This window comes from Lytechinus pictus, chromosome 8, assembly GCF_037042905.1.
Source record: "Lytechinus pictus isolate F3 Inbred chromosome 8, Lp3.0, whole genome shotgun sequence".
Classification (NCBI taxonomy): domain Eukaryota; kingdom Metazoa; phylum Echinodermata; class Echinoidea; order Temnopleuroida; family Toxopneustidae; genus Lytechinus; species Lytechinus pictus.
In genome coordinates this window covers 19,685,984-19,701,620 of record NC_087252.1, presented here as the reverse complement: position 1 = coordinate 19,701,620, position 15,637 = coordinate 19,685,984, and the positions used below count along the sequence as shown (strand labels likewise).

The 15,637-nt window shown below is 37.4% G+C and overlaps 1 protein-coding gene across 1 annotated transcript; it reads right to left on the bottom strand.

Annotated features, from left to right (window-relative positions):
• Window positions 1-4,789: 4,789 nt before the first annotated feature.
• Window positions 4,790-14,291, bottom strand: LOC129266250 (small ribosomal subunit protein eS19-like). The gene is made up of 4 exons (XM_064103732.1): window positions 14,267-14,291; window positions 10,512-10,689; window positions 9,749-9,817; window positions 4,790-5,317 (listed from the first exon to the last, which is right to left on the bottom strand). Exons 2-4 carry the CDS (start codon window positions 10,687-10,689, stop codon window positions 5,121-5,123), a joined length of 444 nt encoding a protein of 147 aa, XP_063959802.1. The 5' UTR covers window positions 14,267-14,291; the 3' UTR covers window positions 4,790-5,120.
• Window positions 14,292-15,637: the final 1,346 nt, after the last annotated feature.

The following is a 15,637-nucleotide window of genomic DNA, read 5'->3' as shown; positions in this document are numbered from 1 at the left end:
AGACTCTTGTTGGCATGTATTTTGGTGCAAGACAATAGGACCAGGTTTTAGTGTGTAGTCAACTGGTAGGGATGAAGGCTGGATGGCCTGCAGGCACAAACCCTTATTGGAACTTTGATCCAGGGGAAAAACGTACACCGGGGCTTGGGGCAATTTTGCCCCCCCCCCCCCCGAAAAACTCAAAAGAACCCTGGAAAATCCCCATTCACTGCAGTGTATGTTTCAGATAATAATCTGTAGGTTGTAAGAAGTAGCTCCTGAACAAACAAACAAAAATCCTACTTTGATCAATAAGTGGGTCTTCACACATGACTAGCACTTACAACTGGCTGTTCTGAACTCAAGTCATTGGTAGGGGCTGTTACAACCGATAATGTCGCACCAATGCATAATGTCGCAGATTGCGACATTATGCCAAGAGCGTCCAACGCATAATGTCGTAGCTTTTCTACTAACGCATAACGTCGCAAGTCTTAACGCATAATGCCGCAGAGGTATAGGACTCGAGTTAAATATAACACATAAGATATGTTTTCACTGATTAATTTGTGCAAGCTCTGTCATCTGAAAGGTTTTAAGAGCGTGTTTAGTGGGGCAGGTGCGGATGCAGGGGAGGGGGTCAGTATCAAATTCATTGTCAGGAGGGGGGGGGGGGGACTTTGAACAATAATTGTAATGTGTGGACTAGTGAAACGCAAGTATATGCATATCACCATTCATCTGTGTATATCGCTTCACATGCAATTCAATTCATTTTGCAAGAGAGTAAAGTCATCTAGCTGAAAATTGAATACAAATTTCATTACATTTCATTGTTTTCATATTTTAATAAAGAAACCATATTTCGTATTGTTACTAGGAATGTGTCATCAATATATTTAGCGCTCGCATATCTTATACTGCCAACTGCTCAGAATGTTCATTGCTTTGGTCTAAATGCATCAAATATCCAAAAAGTTGAGCTCGCGCTTCGCGCTCTCATCTATTTAGGCAATGTGAGATAGCATATCTTTAAGAATAAAGCTAATTGAATGCACTTGAAACTTCAGCCTTTAGTTGGGACTGCTTCCCCAATAAACCAACAGCAAAAATTGGCTTTTAGCAGACCATCATGGAAAGTTGAATGAAAACATTCTGCACCCCACCCCTTTTGGCAAAATCCCGCTTTATATACTGTATAATAAACAAGTACATGCATGCTCTGAGCCTGGACTCCAACAGGACCCAAAAGTTTGATTCAGCGCCCTATTCGCGCTTCACACTCCATTTTGTGAAACATGCAAAATAAATTTTAGTCCCCCTCTATCCCTTTTTCTTTGCCACCTGGTGCCGCCACTGCTCAGGGACTCTCGTTATTTAGAGGAGAAACGAAAACAAGTTGTCAATGCATGTATGAAACATTGGAATGCCCGGTTATTTTTTTTATAGAAATACATACACAATTTTTTTTCTGTGAGGAGGGGATGTAATCATGTGAAAAACGAATCTAAAGTGATTTCGTGCATATTTCAGTGAAGTTTGTGAAACTCTGCAGTATGAAAGGAAGATTTTCACCTTTTTCCGGGTGGGGGGCATTAATTCTGCCCCCTAGCTCCCGCTACGTACCAACATGTTATTAATTCATCACGTGCTCCGCTCTCCCCTACGGGAGATTTTTATAGGACCTATCGCTTAAAATTATTGTTTATACAATACGAAATATAATTTCTTTCTTAAAATGTCATGAACAACGATAAATATATATTTTTTTTAAATTGATCACTCTTCATCATGATAAACTCAATACTGCCCCCCCCCCTACATTCGCGCCTGTACCACCAAACTCAATTTCAAAAACTTTCAGATGACAGAGCTTGAATGAATTGCCGAGTGAAAACATATCTTATCTGCAACTCGATTCCTGAATAAAATACCGCTGCGACATTATGCGTTAAGACTTGCGACGTTATGCGTTAGTAATTTAAGCTACGACATTATGCGTTGACTGTGACATTATGCCAAAATCATCCAACGCATAATGTCAAAATCAACGCATAATGTCGCAATTGCGACATTATGCGTCGCTGCGACATTATCGGTTGTAACAGGGGCCTCACATGTACGCTGCATACTCAGATCAGTTTCCTTAAAGGAGAATGAAACCCTTGAAACTAGCTGAATCCATATCAAAGAGAAAAATCAAAGAAACATATTGTTGAAAGTTTGAGGAAGATTGAATGAATAATAAGAAAGTTATGAGCATTTGAATATTGAGATCACTAGTGCCATGTAGATCCTCCCATCGGCAATGCGACATTATGCGTCGCTGCGACATTATCGGTTGTAACAGGGGCCTCACATGTACGCTGCATACTCAGATCAGTTTCCTTAAAGGAGAATGAAACCCTTGAAACTAGCTGAATCCATATCAAAGAGAAAAATCAAAGAAACATATTGTTGAAAGTTTGAGGAAGATTGAATGAATAATAAGAAAGTTATGAGCATTTGAATATTGAGATCACTAGTGCCATGTAGATCCTCCCATCGGCAATGCGACCAAGATCTGTGATATCACACACGTACAACTCCCTCATTACTTTAGTACTTATTTCACTTATATTCTCACTTTTATAGAGTCTATCACAAGGTTAGGTGTTTTCTTTATGAGATGACAAGTACAGAGGTTTCACAACATTATATCATTGATGAATCGTTTGTCATATGATTAGAATGAGCAAAAAGAGATGTTTTGGGGTATATTTTCAGTGTCCGAATGGGAGAGTTGTACGTGTGTGACATCACAGATCTTGGTCGCATTGCCAATGGGAGGATCTCCATAGCATTAGTGATCTCGACATTCAAATGCTCATAACTCTTTTATTGCTAGTCCTATTTTACTCAAAGTTTTGTTGATCTTATTCTTTGATTTTTCTGCTTTCACAAAAGCTAACTTGCTCCAAGAGTTTCATTCTCCTTTAAGTGAAGGGTTTGCACTGCAGACTAGGAGGGGGAAGGAGAGGAAAAAGAAAGGGATTAGGGATGGGGTAGGAGCGAGGAGGGGATGGGCACAGAAGAAAAGAGATGTTGATAGGGGAGGGGCAGACATTAAGGTAGTCTGCTGTGCAAACCCTTCACTTGAGTTTATAAGGGTCTGAATGTGCAGCCTATAAATGCCTTGTGTACTGAAGGCCCTCTCACTCAATTGAATTGAAAAAGCAAGTTTTGTATGAGCTAGTCTTTGCGTGGAGACCCACTTGTTGATTAAAGTTTCAATCAGGACTGTGCCTGCAGACTAATAAGGTATGAAGGATCTGAACTTAGGTGAGGGAAGGGGCCAAACTTTTTTTTTTTGGGGGGGGGGATAAACGATAGGAGGGTAATTTTTCTAAATAAGTGCCAGGGCATAGACACTTTTTATCAACTGAAAAAGTTAATACATAATTGCTTCATTTTCCTCTTCTTCATTTGTAATTTCCCTTCCATTTTTCCCTTGTTCACTCACTTAAACCCTTCTGGAGGTGTTTCACAAAGATTAAAGTATGACTTTTAGAGTCGCACTAACATGCAGATGCATACATAATATGCAACACACAATCTTATTAATACGCAGTAGTGCACATCCTCTTTGCATGATCTGACCAATGTGGTCTTGCCTTTCAGAACTCAAGAAACTCAGCATTTAAGTGCGACTCTCAAGTCATACTTAAATCTTTGTGAAACGCCCCCTAGATTTGCTCCTGTTCCCCATTCTATCATCCCTTGCCCCCTTCTCTCATAGGTTCTCTTTCTTCTCTTCACTCTATCCATCCTTCCTCTCGAGTGCAACCAAACAACAATATTGTAAATGGGGACAAGGCCTGGGCCTTGTTTCATAAAGAGTCAAAACTGTGTTAACTCTTTTCCACTTTGGCAACTACCATGGCAACAGGGCTCAGCAGCCAATCACAATCAAGATTTCCATGGTAGTTACAATAATGGCAGAGTTACCGTAAGTCTTCATGAAACATGCCCCTGATGCCATAATGATTACATACTATATGTATAACAACATTGTTTATCCATGCCACAAGAGAATGGGGGCAGGATTTTTTTCTGAACTTGTATTGCACATCAAAAGTTGGTCGTTCTTCTGTGCACTAAAAAAATGGACCAAGATCAGGCAACAACACACCACAGATTGAACCTAGATTATTTTTCAGCCAAATGTTTCTCTAGAACTTCTCCGTTTGCAAACAAAGTTTCTGTAGTAGAATCTGCATACCAGTGGGATCTCTTGATTGAGACCACAGAAATCTTTTAAATTTGCACAAAATTTGACTAAGATGTAAATACCATGCTCTCAAGCATTTTGGTGGGTTTTTCATAAAGCTGTTCGTCAGTTACGAATGACTTATGCACAACTGGTGACCCTTTCCTGTGCTGTATGATATATCCCCTATGTAACCGGCTTTCCACCTAAGAACATGTTCCAATCAATTGTAAAGTTGTTCGGAACTTTACGAATAGCTTGATGTAACACCCACCTGGGTGCCGTTTCATAAAGATGTTCGTAAGTTAAGAGCGACTTTAAGAACAACTGATAAACCATTCTTACGCGCTAAACCATCGCCAATGAATATACCATTTACCACAAGAAAGTATCACCAATCATTCTTAAAGTTGCTCTTAACTTACGAACAGCTTTATGAAACACCCACCTGGTCTGACAGACTCTACTACAATGTCCACCTTGAATTCGCAAAAAAAAGCCCAATGTAATATCATGCACACAAGATTGGATCTAAAAACACAGTAGGCAAAACTTGGGAAATACATTTGACGAATGACTGCATTTATTGAAAATTCTCAACAAATCCTTCTGTTCCTGAATTCTTCAACAGACTGTGCGGTGTTTGTGGGTAGGTGATAGGGTCCTTATCCAATCCAAAATGATCGTCAGTTTATCGGGCATCACGAGTATCCATGACAACATCTCATATCAAATAAACATGTCATTGATATAATGGTGACTAGTTGATATTTGACAGTTCAAGCATTGTCAAAGGAGACTCATGAGTATGTGGGTTGTGGTCAGAGTTCATTTGATCTTGTTAATCACATGACATGGTGGTCATGTGACAAGGTTGGTCGGTCATGTGACTTTACTTCCTTCCTTGTTTTGATTTGACCTGGGCTGCTATCCTGTCAAGGTCACGTTGTCCTTGGCTAGTAAGGCGACGTCCGCAGTTGCCTTCTTTCTCAATGATGTTGAGGCCTTCGAGAGCCTGGAGAACCTTGCGGGCAACGGAGGTGGATCCCCTGTTGAAATGGCTTGGGCGAGTTCCACGGCGCATGCGTCCTATACAATGAAAGATGATTTGATTGTTTGTTATTTGGCTATGATTTGAACTTGATAAATGGTCATGGTATTAACTTACTACAGGTAACTATTCAGTTGAAACTCTTTAGACAGCTCACATAAATATGTTTGACTAGAATTCGACTTACAGGCCCGTATTCTGAAGTCGGGTTTGACTTAAACTCAGGTTTAAAGTTTTTTTTTTTTTTTAAAGCTTTTTTTATTTCCCTCCGATAGGGCATATATTTGCATAAACATTTTAACCATGATATAAATGACATAACATATCATACACACATAGCATAATTTTGTACAAAGTATAGGCCTACAGGGCGTTTCAAGCAAAAGGCAACCGATACTAGAGTGCCCATGTCCTACACCCATCCGTTCCGCCGTTTAAAGTTGTGGTTTAAGTATGGGAAGCAGAAAGTATCAAATTTTTTATTAAAGGAGAATGAAACCCTTGAAACCAGCTGAATCCATATCAAAGAGAAAAATCAAAGAAACATATTGTTGAAAGTTTGAGGAAGATTGAATGAATAATAAGAAAGTTATGAGCATTTGAATATTGAGATCACTAGTGCCATGTAGATCCTCCCATCGGCAATGCGACCAAGATCTATGATATCACACACGTACAACTCCCTCATTACTTTAGTACTTATTTCACTTATATTCTCACTTTTATAGAGTATATCACAAGGTGAGGTGTTCTCTTTATGAGATGACAAGTACAGAGGTTTCACAACATTATATCATTGATGAATCGTTTGTCATATGATTAGAATGAGCAAAAAGAGATGTTTTGGGGTATATTTTCAGTGTCCAAATGGGAGAGTTGTACGTGTGTGACATCACAGATCTTGGTCGCATTGCCAATGGGAGGATCTCCATAGCATTAGTGATCTCGACATTCAAATGCTCATAACTCTTTTATTGCTAGTCCTATTTTACTCAAAGTTTTGTTGATCTTATTCTTTGATTTTTCTGCTTTCACAAAAGCTAACTTGCTCCAAGAGTTTCATTCTCCTTTAAGTTGTATGTTTCTTATGTTTACTGTACTCTTTCCTGATTCATCGATGGTGAAGACAATAATCTATTTATACTTCCTAGACAATTATGAATGATTTGAGAGCAAAATGAGCTGAAATATGATATCTCTACTGTTAGTGATTTAAATGTAACAATTGGCTATCCATACTTAAAACCACAACTTTAAACCTGAGTTTAAGTTAAACCTGCTATCAGAATACGGGCCACAGTATGTAAATAACACGTCTCAAATTAGGTGATTATTCAAATTGTGCAGAGTTAACTGTGTGAGTTGAATACATATATACAATAATCTAATTCAAAGTGTTTTTAACCCTAAAATGGCCGGGGGGGGGGGGGGTTGAATCAACCCCCCCCTCAACATTTTCTGCGTTCATTCCGCCGCGCGAAATTTTTTGACCACGCCACTCGCAGAGTTTATACTTTTAAGTCTCGCGCATCTTTTGAGACCAAATTTACGACGCCCGGGTACGCGGTTAAAAAATTACGCAACATTTCATAAGTGCATGTCAGACCAAAAATTGTTCAAAAACGTGATTTTGTGTACAAAGTCAATGCAAATTGAGTTTTCTCATCTTATTCATAAAGATATGATTATTTTTACTTTGAACAGCTGAAATCAATTGATTTTAGCATAATTATTCTTCAAAAAGGTTGTGCAATAAAGCTGGTGAAAAAACAAAGAAAAACAAAAGGTTGAAAAACAAAGAAATACATAAGAAATTCATAAAACAATAAAATACATAAGAAATTGATTTCCAAACCGAAGTTTTTTTCAATTGTGATTGTTAAGAATGCTACAAAGAATATTTTTACCAAAAATTAGCATACTAGGAGCTTTATTTAGTGAATTAGAGAAAAAATTATGATTTATGCATAAATTAGCATAATTAATTCATATAAAATAAAATCTCATTATTTTGGAAAATTTTACCATACAGCCTTGTAGATTACATCGCACACTACCAGCGTGTAAATTTTTGCGGCGCTCGCACGATCGGCGGCCGAGATCTCAGGGGGGGGGGGGGGGTGAATCAACCCCCCCCCCCCCGGCCACAGAACAGCCAAAAAAGCCCGGCCTAGTTAGGGTTAAGACCAAAGTACATAAAACAAGTTATTCACTCTTTTACCAGAGGCACTACCCTGGCATGTTGATTTTAGTGCAAGCAGAAAATTTAACTGAAAAAATATCCGTTACAGTTTAATGAAACAAGTGGAATGCCTCTGGCCGTCTCACCTGCATCACGCGATTCAATATAGCAGCAGTGCTGATTTTGAAAACTACTATAACTCGCACAAGATGTTCAGTGATACTTGGTTACTCGTATTTCCACGTTTTATGAATTAGACCAATACACTTATAGAGATATGATGGCAATTCAACAAATACCCCCAACGTGGCCAAAGTTATTTGACCTTACATGACCTTTGACCTTGTTCATGTGACCTGAAACTCGCACAGGATGTTCAGTGATACTTGATTACTCTTATGTCCAAGTTTTATGAACTAGACCAACACACTTTCAAATTTATGGCTGTAATTCAACAAATACCCCAATTTGGCCAAAGTTCATTGACCCTAAATGACCTTTGACCTTGATCATGTGACCTGAACCTTGCACAGGATGTTCAGTAATACTTGATTACTATTATGTCCAAGTTTCATAAATCAGATCCATAAACTTTCAAAGTTATGATGGTAATTCAACAGATACCCCCAATTCGGCCAAAGTTCATTGACCCTAAATGACCTTTGACCTTGGTCATGTGTCGTGAAACTCATGCAGGATGTTCAGTGATACTTGATTAACCTTATGTATAAGTTTCATGAACTAGGTCCATATATTTTCTAATTTATGATGACATTTCAAAAACTTAACCTTAGGTTAAGATTTTGATGTTGATTCCCCCAACATGGTCTAAGTTCATTGACCCTAAATGACCTTTGACCTTGGTCATGTGACATGAAACTCAGGCAGGATGTTCAGTAATACTTGATTAACCTTATGGCCAAGTTTCATGAACTAGGTCCATATACTTTCTAAGTTATGCTGTCATTTCAAAAACTTAACCTCAGGTTAAGATTTGGTGTTGACGCCGCCGCCGCCGCCACCGCCGTCGGAAAAGCGGCGCCTATAGTCTCACTCTGCTATGCAGGTGAGACAAAAACCATCATACGATAATAAACTCATAAATTTGTAAAGGTTTTTATTTTGTGAAATCACATGCAAGCAGCTTCCCAATTTTTCATATGGAGGAGCTGCTTGAATGTGACATTAAGAAAATAAAAACTTGTCAAATTCTTGTCATTCTTTGATGGAATTTCGCAAGACTGTTCGTTATTCATGATTCTCTCTCATGTTTTTCTTTGCTATTATGAAAACCAACTGACATACAGACATTTTCCTTTTAGTCAAATCTCTCTTAAAATCATCAAAATAAATTCAACTTTGACAAAGTTATTTGAATCTTTTCAAATTTAATGAATAGAATTAAAATATTGAAACAAAATTCCTATTATCTGTCGACAGCTGCATTTTCAATCACAAGACAGACTTTTACAAATTCTTATGTGAAATTCAATTCAATTTAATGTATAACGTACATAGAATAAGCCTGTTCACGGTTGTAAACTGCGCATGAGCAGAAAAAGGTCATTGGAGATAAACCATGAAGGTGGCTTTCAAATTCACTGACATAGGCATTTGTGATTTGATGATTATTCATGTATTCCTTTCAAAATGTTCATTTTATCACATCCAAGCTGAAGAGTAATAAATAGAGCCTTCATAATCACTGGTATTTGACAGTAGCCTAAACAATAGTCAAATGTGCCAAAGGCAGACAATAAAACAGATTTCCAAACTTTATCCCTGATGTACTATTCTAGTCACCTGGTCTATACAATGCCTTTTGTTCTCAGAATTTGAATACTCTACCGGTAAAGCTTACGCAACATCTACATTTGAAAATGATAGTGCTTATCCTAATGAAAAATCACAAAGGTTATTTGAGAAAAGTTGATCATGAGCTAACCGTGAACTGGCTTATTCCACAATATGAGTTTCAAGGTCAAACAAGCAATGTTTGTCCTACCTAGCAGGTTCTAATGAGTGCAAAATGTAAATTGCTTTTGTTACACCAAAAATGAATGAGTTCAATAGTGCATCATTTATCAAGAATTACAATTTGAGAATACTGGGGGTGTTTCACAAAGATTTACGTGCGGTATGGAAGGCATCACCAATATTGCACTTCACATGTGTGCGTCGGCATTTAAACATGACTCTAAGTCAAAATTAACTATTTGTGAAACATCCCCCAGGTTATTTTCATCTTGGATCTGGGGAAAAATAAAGACTGTGCGACCTATCTTACCTCCGTAGATCCTGGCAATAGCATTGACTCCTACTCCACCACGGTAGTAAAGGTGACGGGCAGTAGAAGCTAAAATGAAATGTGAATGAAGATATAACACAATTTTAGTCCTCATTTTTCTGGAGGCACAGTGTACAATTTCTTCAATAGGGGCATTAAATTGAAATTTCTAGGCCTGGGTTTTGTTTTATTATTTAAAAAAAAAATTGCATAACCTGTGTACAACACTGATACCATATGATGATTTACAATCAATAGTAATCCAAGTCTTGATAATTTAGATCCCTTTTGGGGGCACTGGTGTTCCATACCCATGCTACTAACAGTTTAAACAATTGTAAAACCAAGGTTGATTATCACTATAACATCACAGAAGCGAAACTAAAAAAAATGTCATTAATTCCTTATTTTTCATCTGATTTCGATGAAATATTCAGTGTTATGCTTCTTGGATTTTTTTCTTTTTAATCAATTTAATTTCTTGTTGGGGTGGACTTGTCCTTTAACCCTACTCCTAACCGTAACCCTTAGGCCGTCGCAAAAGGAGCTCTTCCGAAGACTAGACATCAGGCTGGAATTTCATGCTTGTTTTGCCAATTTCTCAGCAATTACGCAATTTCTTCCAGAATCCTTTGGCACATATTTTATTTATTTATAAATACAGACACATGGGTGGTAGTTCGATTGCATTTCGTACAAAATCATTTTGAAATCGTTACAACAACCAAACCAGCATTTATCTTTACGGCCTGCTCTGACTTACCAGCCCTTGTGTAGAACCAGTCTGGATCAACAGGAGCCAGTTCCTTGTGGGTTCCGGTCTTGACGATATCAACCCACTCAGGGACCTTCATCTTTCCAGACTTCTTGAAGAAGGCGCCGAGCGCCACCACAAACTCTTGCTGGTCAACGTCCTTCACGGTCGTACCTCCGCCTGGCATCTGCAAAAAGTAAAATATAGTCTAGGTCAATTGAATAGGCAGATTAGATCAAATAACCACAAGTGTAACACTAACAGGGAAAACTTACACGGGGACTCGGGGCGATTTTGCCCCCGAAATGGTCAAAAGAACCCTGGAAATACAAAAAAATACCTGGAAAATCTCCATTCATTGCAATGTTAAAGCTCATCCAATGTTGCGGATTTAGGCAGTAGGTTTTAGAAAGCAGATTCCGAATCTTTTTTATTAAAATCCCTGAAGTGTAACAATAAACCATTTCATTATTAGCTCTAGAGAAATTTTTACAAAAAGACCTCTCCCATTTTGGATATCTACCCAATGCTCTAAAAGATGTTATGTAAAGGTAAGCTTGGCTTGCCTGGTATAGCAATCTGCAAAGTTCAGCTCTAGTAAAGGAACCACTGCTCAGACCAGGGCTACGTAACACAAAGCATAATGATTGATCGAACGCTTGATATTTACAATTGATTGTACATTTTAGTCATGCAATCAATCATAGAAAAAATGTTCTACGATCATTGCTAAACTTTGTGTTACGGGCCCCAGGTGACACGACTTGTAGGTTACATTATATTTATAATAATTGGGAAGCTTATATCACACTGTATGCTTTTAATGAGCTGGCTATCATTTTTAACACTTGCTGTTATTTTTTAAGGGGAAATTTACCCTGACAAAAAGTTCATTGTAAAAATAGCAGAAAAAATAATAAACAATATTGCTGCAGGTTTGCGGAAGTCCATCAAAAAATAGTGTCATTTGAATTCTAAATTCTTGAGTTGTGACGTCATATGCAAGCAGCTTTCCTCCATATTGTATGGTAAAAAATTAATGAAGTGTCACTTTCTCAGAAAATTAAAAATGGTTTTTATTGTACCTTAGTATATCACTACACAGATCATTTCACACCTGCTCCTAAACAGAAAATTAAAAATAAATCATCACAAACAATAAAAAAAAATGAAATCTATGCTTACATTTTATATTACATAACACATGGGGCAGCTGCTCGTTTATGACGTCACAAATCAAAAACTTGAAATTCTACTTACTTTCTTAATCTGTAAAGGATATTTCTCAAACCTTCACCAATATTTTTCAGCTATTTTCACAATTAACTCTTTGTAAGGGTGAACTTCCCCTTTAACTAATTGGATATCATTAACCCTGTTGCCAAATACTAAAATATTACTGAACACTTGCAGTTACTCTTTTTTAAATAGAATAACAAGCTTATTTTACAAGAACATATGAATAATCAAGCTCATCTAAGAGATTAAAAACAAAATTCCAATTTCTGTCCATTGACTGTCGTCTGCTCATGCGCAAATTGTAAAACTTGTACGAAAGGCTTTTTAGAATCCCTTAACTTGAAAGCGTTGCAACGTGATATGGGCATGTGATATTTCTTATAAAAAAAAAAATCTTTTTATTATTGAATAGATCATATGATGGCCACAAACTAATCTTGATTATGATAGTCTACATTTCATGTTAATCACATTTTGTTAGAATTCGTATTTCTGTTCTTTGTTGAATATTTTTCAATGTGATTGAAGATTTAATTATTAGTCTCAATGTCATACAATTATTTATGATCGTTTTCATAATGTAAAGTCTATGAAAATCAATATTTCTAAAGAGTAAAGAAATAAAAATTAATGAAACTCAGAGGTCTGTCTCAAACTTGTCATGGAACAGCTGTACAATTGTACAATAGCAAGAATTAGTGATGGAATTTTTTTGTTAACAATTCCTCACACTTCCTCCCCCCCACAAAAAAAAGCTCATGATCATGATGAAACAAGCTTGTTAAAAAAAAATGTTGAAAAAAATAACAGAACCATGCTCGACCATTGTCAATTTTTTTTTTTTCTCTCTCTTTCTCACCGCCTCTCTCTTTTATGGTTCAAAATATCAACATTATTATCCTACCCCCTCTCTAGCCTGGAGGCGTCTGGGGAGTGAAAGTATATACTGTACGTATGGTCACTCCCCTAACGCCTGGCGTTGTGATGTATAGACTCCTACGTACCGAGGGAAAAGGCAACTATAAAAATGCGCCAAACTGCTAGTTATGTTTAGAATCTGAGGTCACGACTGCTGTACATGGGGAACAATATTGGTTGGCAACGTTTGGCAAAAAATGGATGGTAATGGTTATAAAAAAAGACTAATAAATTATATGAAGTAATAAAAGTAGAAGAGAGTTTACTTACACTTGTTGACATCGCCATCTTTGATCCTTTGTTAATGCAACCTAGTTACGTGACGCGTATAGAGGGCGGCAAAATCATGAGCGATGCTATCTTAAAAAGTGCTAAAATGTCCCGCTTCAACCACTGAACTAGAACTACATAGAGAAAACATATTGCATCTTGCCTTCTACGGCGCGTTCTCGAACAATTGACCTAGCAAAATGGCGGCGGTCACGTGACTTATCGAGTTCGCCGGCGATGTTTTGCTTGGGTGTACACGACTTCCACGTATTTATAGTTCAGTGGTTGAAGCGGGACATTTTAGCACTTTTTAAGATAGCACCGCTCATGATTTTGCCGCCCTCTATACCCATCACGTAACTAGGTTGCATTAACAAAGGATCAAAGATGGCGATGTCAACAAGTGTAAGTAAACTCTCTTCTACTTTTATTACTTCATATAATTTATTCGTCTTTTTTATAACCATTGGCATTACCATCCATTTTTTGCCAAACGTTGCCAACCAATATTGTTCCCCATGTACAGCAGTCGTGACCTCAGATTCTAAACATAACTAGCAGTTTGGCGCATTTTTATAGTTGCCTTTTCCCTCGGTACGTAGGAGTCTATACATCACAACGCCAGGCGTTAGGGGAGTGACCATACGTACAGTACATACTTTCACTCCCCAGACGCCTCCAGGCTACCCCTCTCCACAAAATTGCCATGCTTACTAGCACATGAAGCATTAGTTTACATTGATATAACTTTTATCATGTCTAAAACTATTATTGTAATGACTAGTGTATGCCACCATTGCCAGCGTTGCGCGTCAGTGAAAATGCCCGAACTGGATCAAACCAAACAGGCAAATTCAAATCAATTGAGACACCTCTCATCAATTCAAACTCAAAGACATTCACTGCCACACTGACACTGCACTGTAAAGGTTACAAAAGGTACATTACAATTTATTCAAATTTGGTACCGTACTTCACACAGCACTCATTCGGAAGACACTTGCTTTCAGTGCAGTGCACGAACATGACGAATACACATTACATGTCGTATTTCTCCGTGACGTGCATTGCAAGTTGCAACTGCAGTGTGCACAAATTCACGCTGCAGCTGCACCATACTCTATACACACGTGTGCCAGGACAGAACGCCGAGCATTCGATCATTTCCTATCAAATCGACTCAATAATCCCCAAAATATCACACACAACCTCTTATTTTGTATATAAACCCACTCTAGGATAGTGCGTTAACTAATCTGTAATGTTTATTAGTGGCATACAAGGCTCTATATTATATAATTTCATCATTTTTTATACATAATTTTCAAGTCGCGTACCTTGCTGTCTGTTGAGTTCAACGAAAAAGACTGTATAATGGTGAACACTAGAGGGAGCCAGAGATTAGTGGACATTTTTACAAGTTTGTGGAAATTCCATTACAATTTAGCTTTTTGGCAGTGAGTAATGCCCCCCCCCCCCAAAAAAAAATAATAATGATAAGCGACCAGACAGTTTAAGCCGAGGTTTAAAAAGTTTTAAAAAAAAGGCTGCGAGGGTGTAGAGAGAGCGATCAGAAATTTCGACTTTTTCTTTGAATAAAAAAAAACAACTGTCATACCTTTTTGACATAAATTATTCAGAAAATAATATATTTCACCCTTTTCATTTACCTTTTCCCATTTTCTCTTTTGTTTTCTTGGTCGTGAAAACTTTGGAGGGTCCATGGCCCCTAAGCCCCCCCCCCCCATCTGTATGCCAGTGCTTTTAATTGATGGTGTTTATATTTTCTTTTCTTTCTTTCTTTTTTTTTTGGTTAAAGCTCAAGTCCACCCCAGAAAAATATTGATTTGAATGAATAGAGAAAAATCAAATTAGCATAACGCCGAAAATTCATCAAAATTGAATATAAAAGTTATCACATTTTAGTTTCGCTTATTTTTCACAAAACAGTGAAATGCACAACTCAGTGACATGCAAATGAGACATGATGATGTTTGTTTTGTTTTCTATTGTTTGAATTATACAATATTTCATTTTTTTTAATTTTACAATAAGGACCAACCTGACTGAACCATGTAGTATTAAACAGAGCTAATTCCACGTTCATGGAGGAATTAATCATTGTTTCACTTGACAATGACTAGGAGAAAATTAGAACATTTTATATTTCACATAATACAATACAAAAGAAATAGTGAGTGGATGACGTCATCAGTCTCCTCATTTGCATGCCGATCGGGATGTGCATATAACTGTTTTTGTGAAATTAAGCGAGACTTTAAAATGTCATAACTTTCTTATTTTACATCCAATTTTGATGACATTTTTAGTATTATGCTTGTAGTATTTTTCTCTTTTTATCAAAATAAACTTATTGTTGGGGTGGACTTGTCCTTTAAATTTGTTTTTGTTTGGGGTGCTAAATTTATCATTTGTGATTAATAAAAATTGATATAGGATATGTCAGCCCCCGTACACATTAATGGGCCATGATTTTAGCATTTTAGTTTCCCTCTATTAAATTTCTCCCCTACAATCCCACTTCGTGTATTTTCCGTCATATTTTACCCGGGTGCCCCAACCCCCCTTCCCCGGGCCGTCCCCCGAAAAAGCTTTTGGAAAATAAATAAATAACCTGCTTGCTCGGTGCCTCACTTTTTTTCAACAAAGTTGGCGGAGTACAGCAAGCCTACATAAAATGCCGACTT

Excerpts from the sequence above, each read along its gene's own strand:
- LOC129266250 (XM_064103732.1), bottom strand. The coding sequence starts at position 10,689 with ATGCCAGGCGGAGGTACGACCGTGAAGGACGTTGACCAGCAAGAGTTT. Across the intron at positions 9,818-10,511 it reads CTGGTTCTACACAAGGGCTG|CTTCTACTGCCCGTCACCTT; the intron begins GTAAGTCAGAGC and ends ATTTCATTTTAG. Across the intron at positions 5,318-9,748 it reads TATTGCCAGGATCTACGGAG|GACGCATGCGCCGTGGAACT; the intron begins GTAAGATAGGTC and ends TTCATTGTATAG.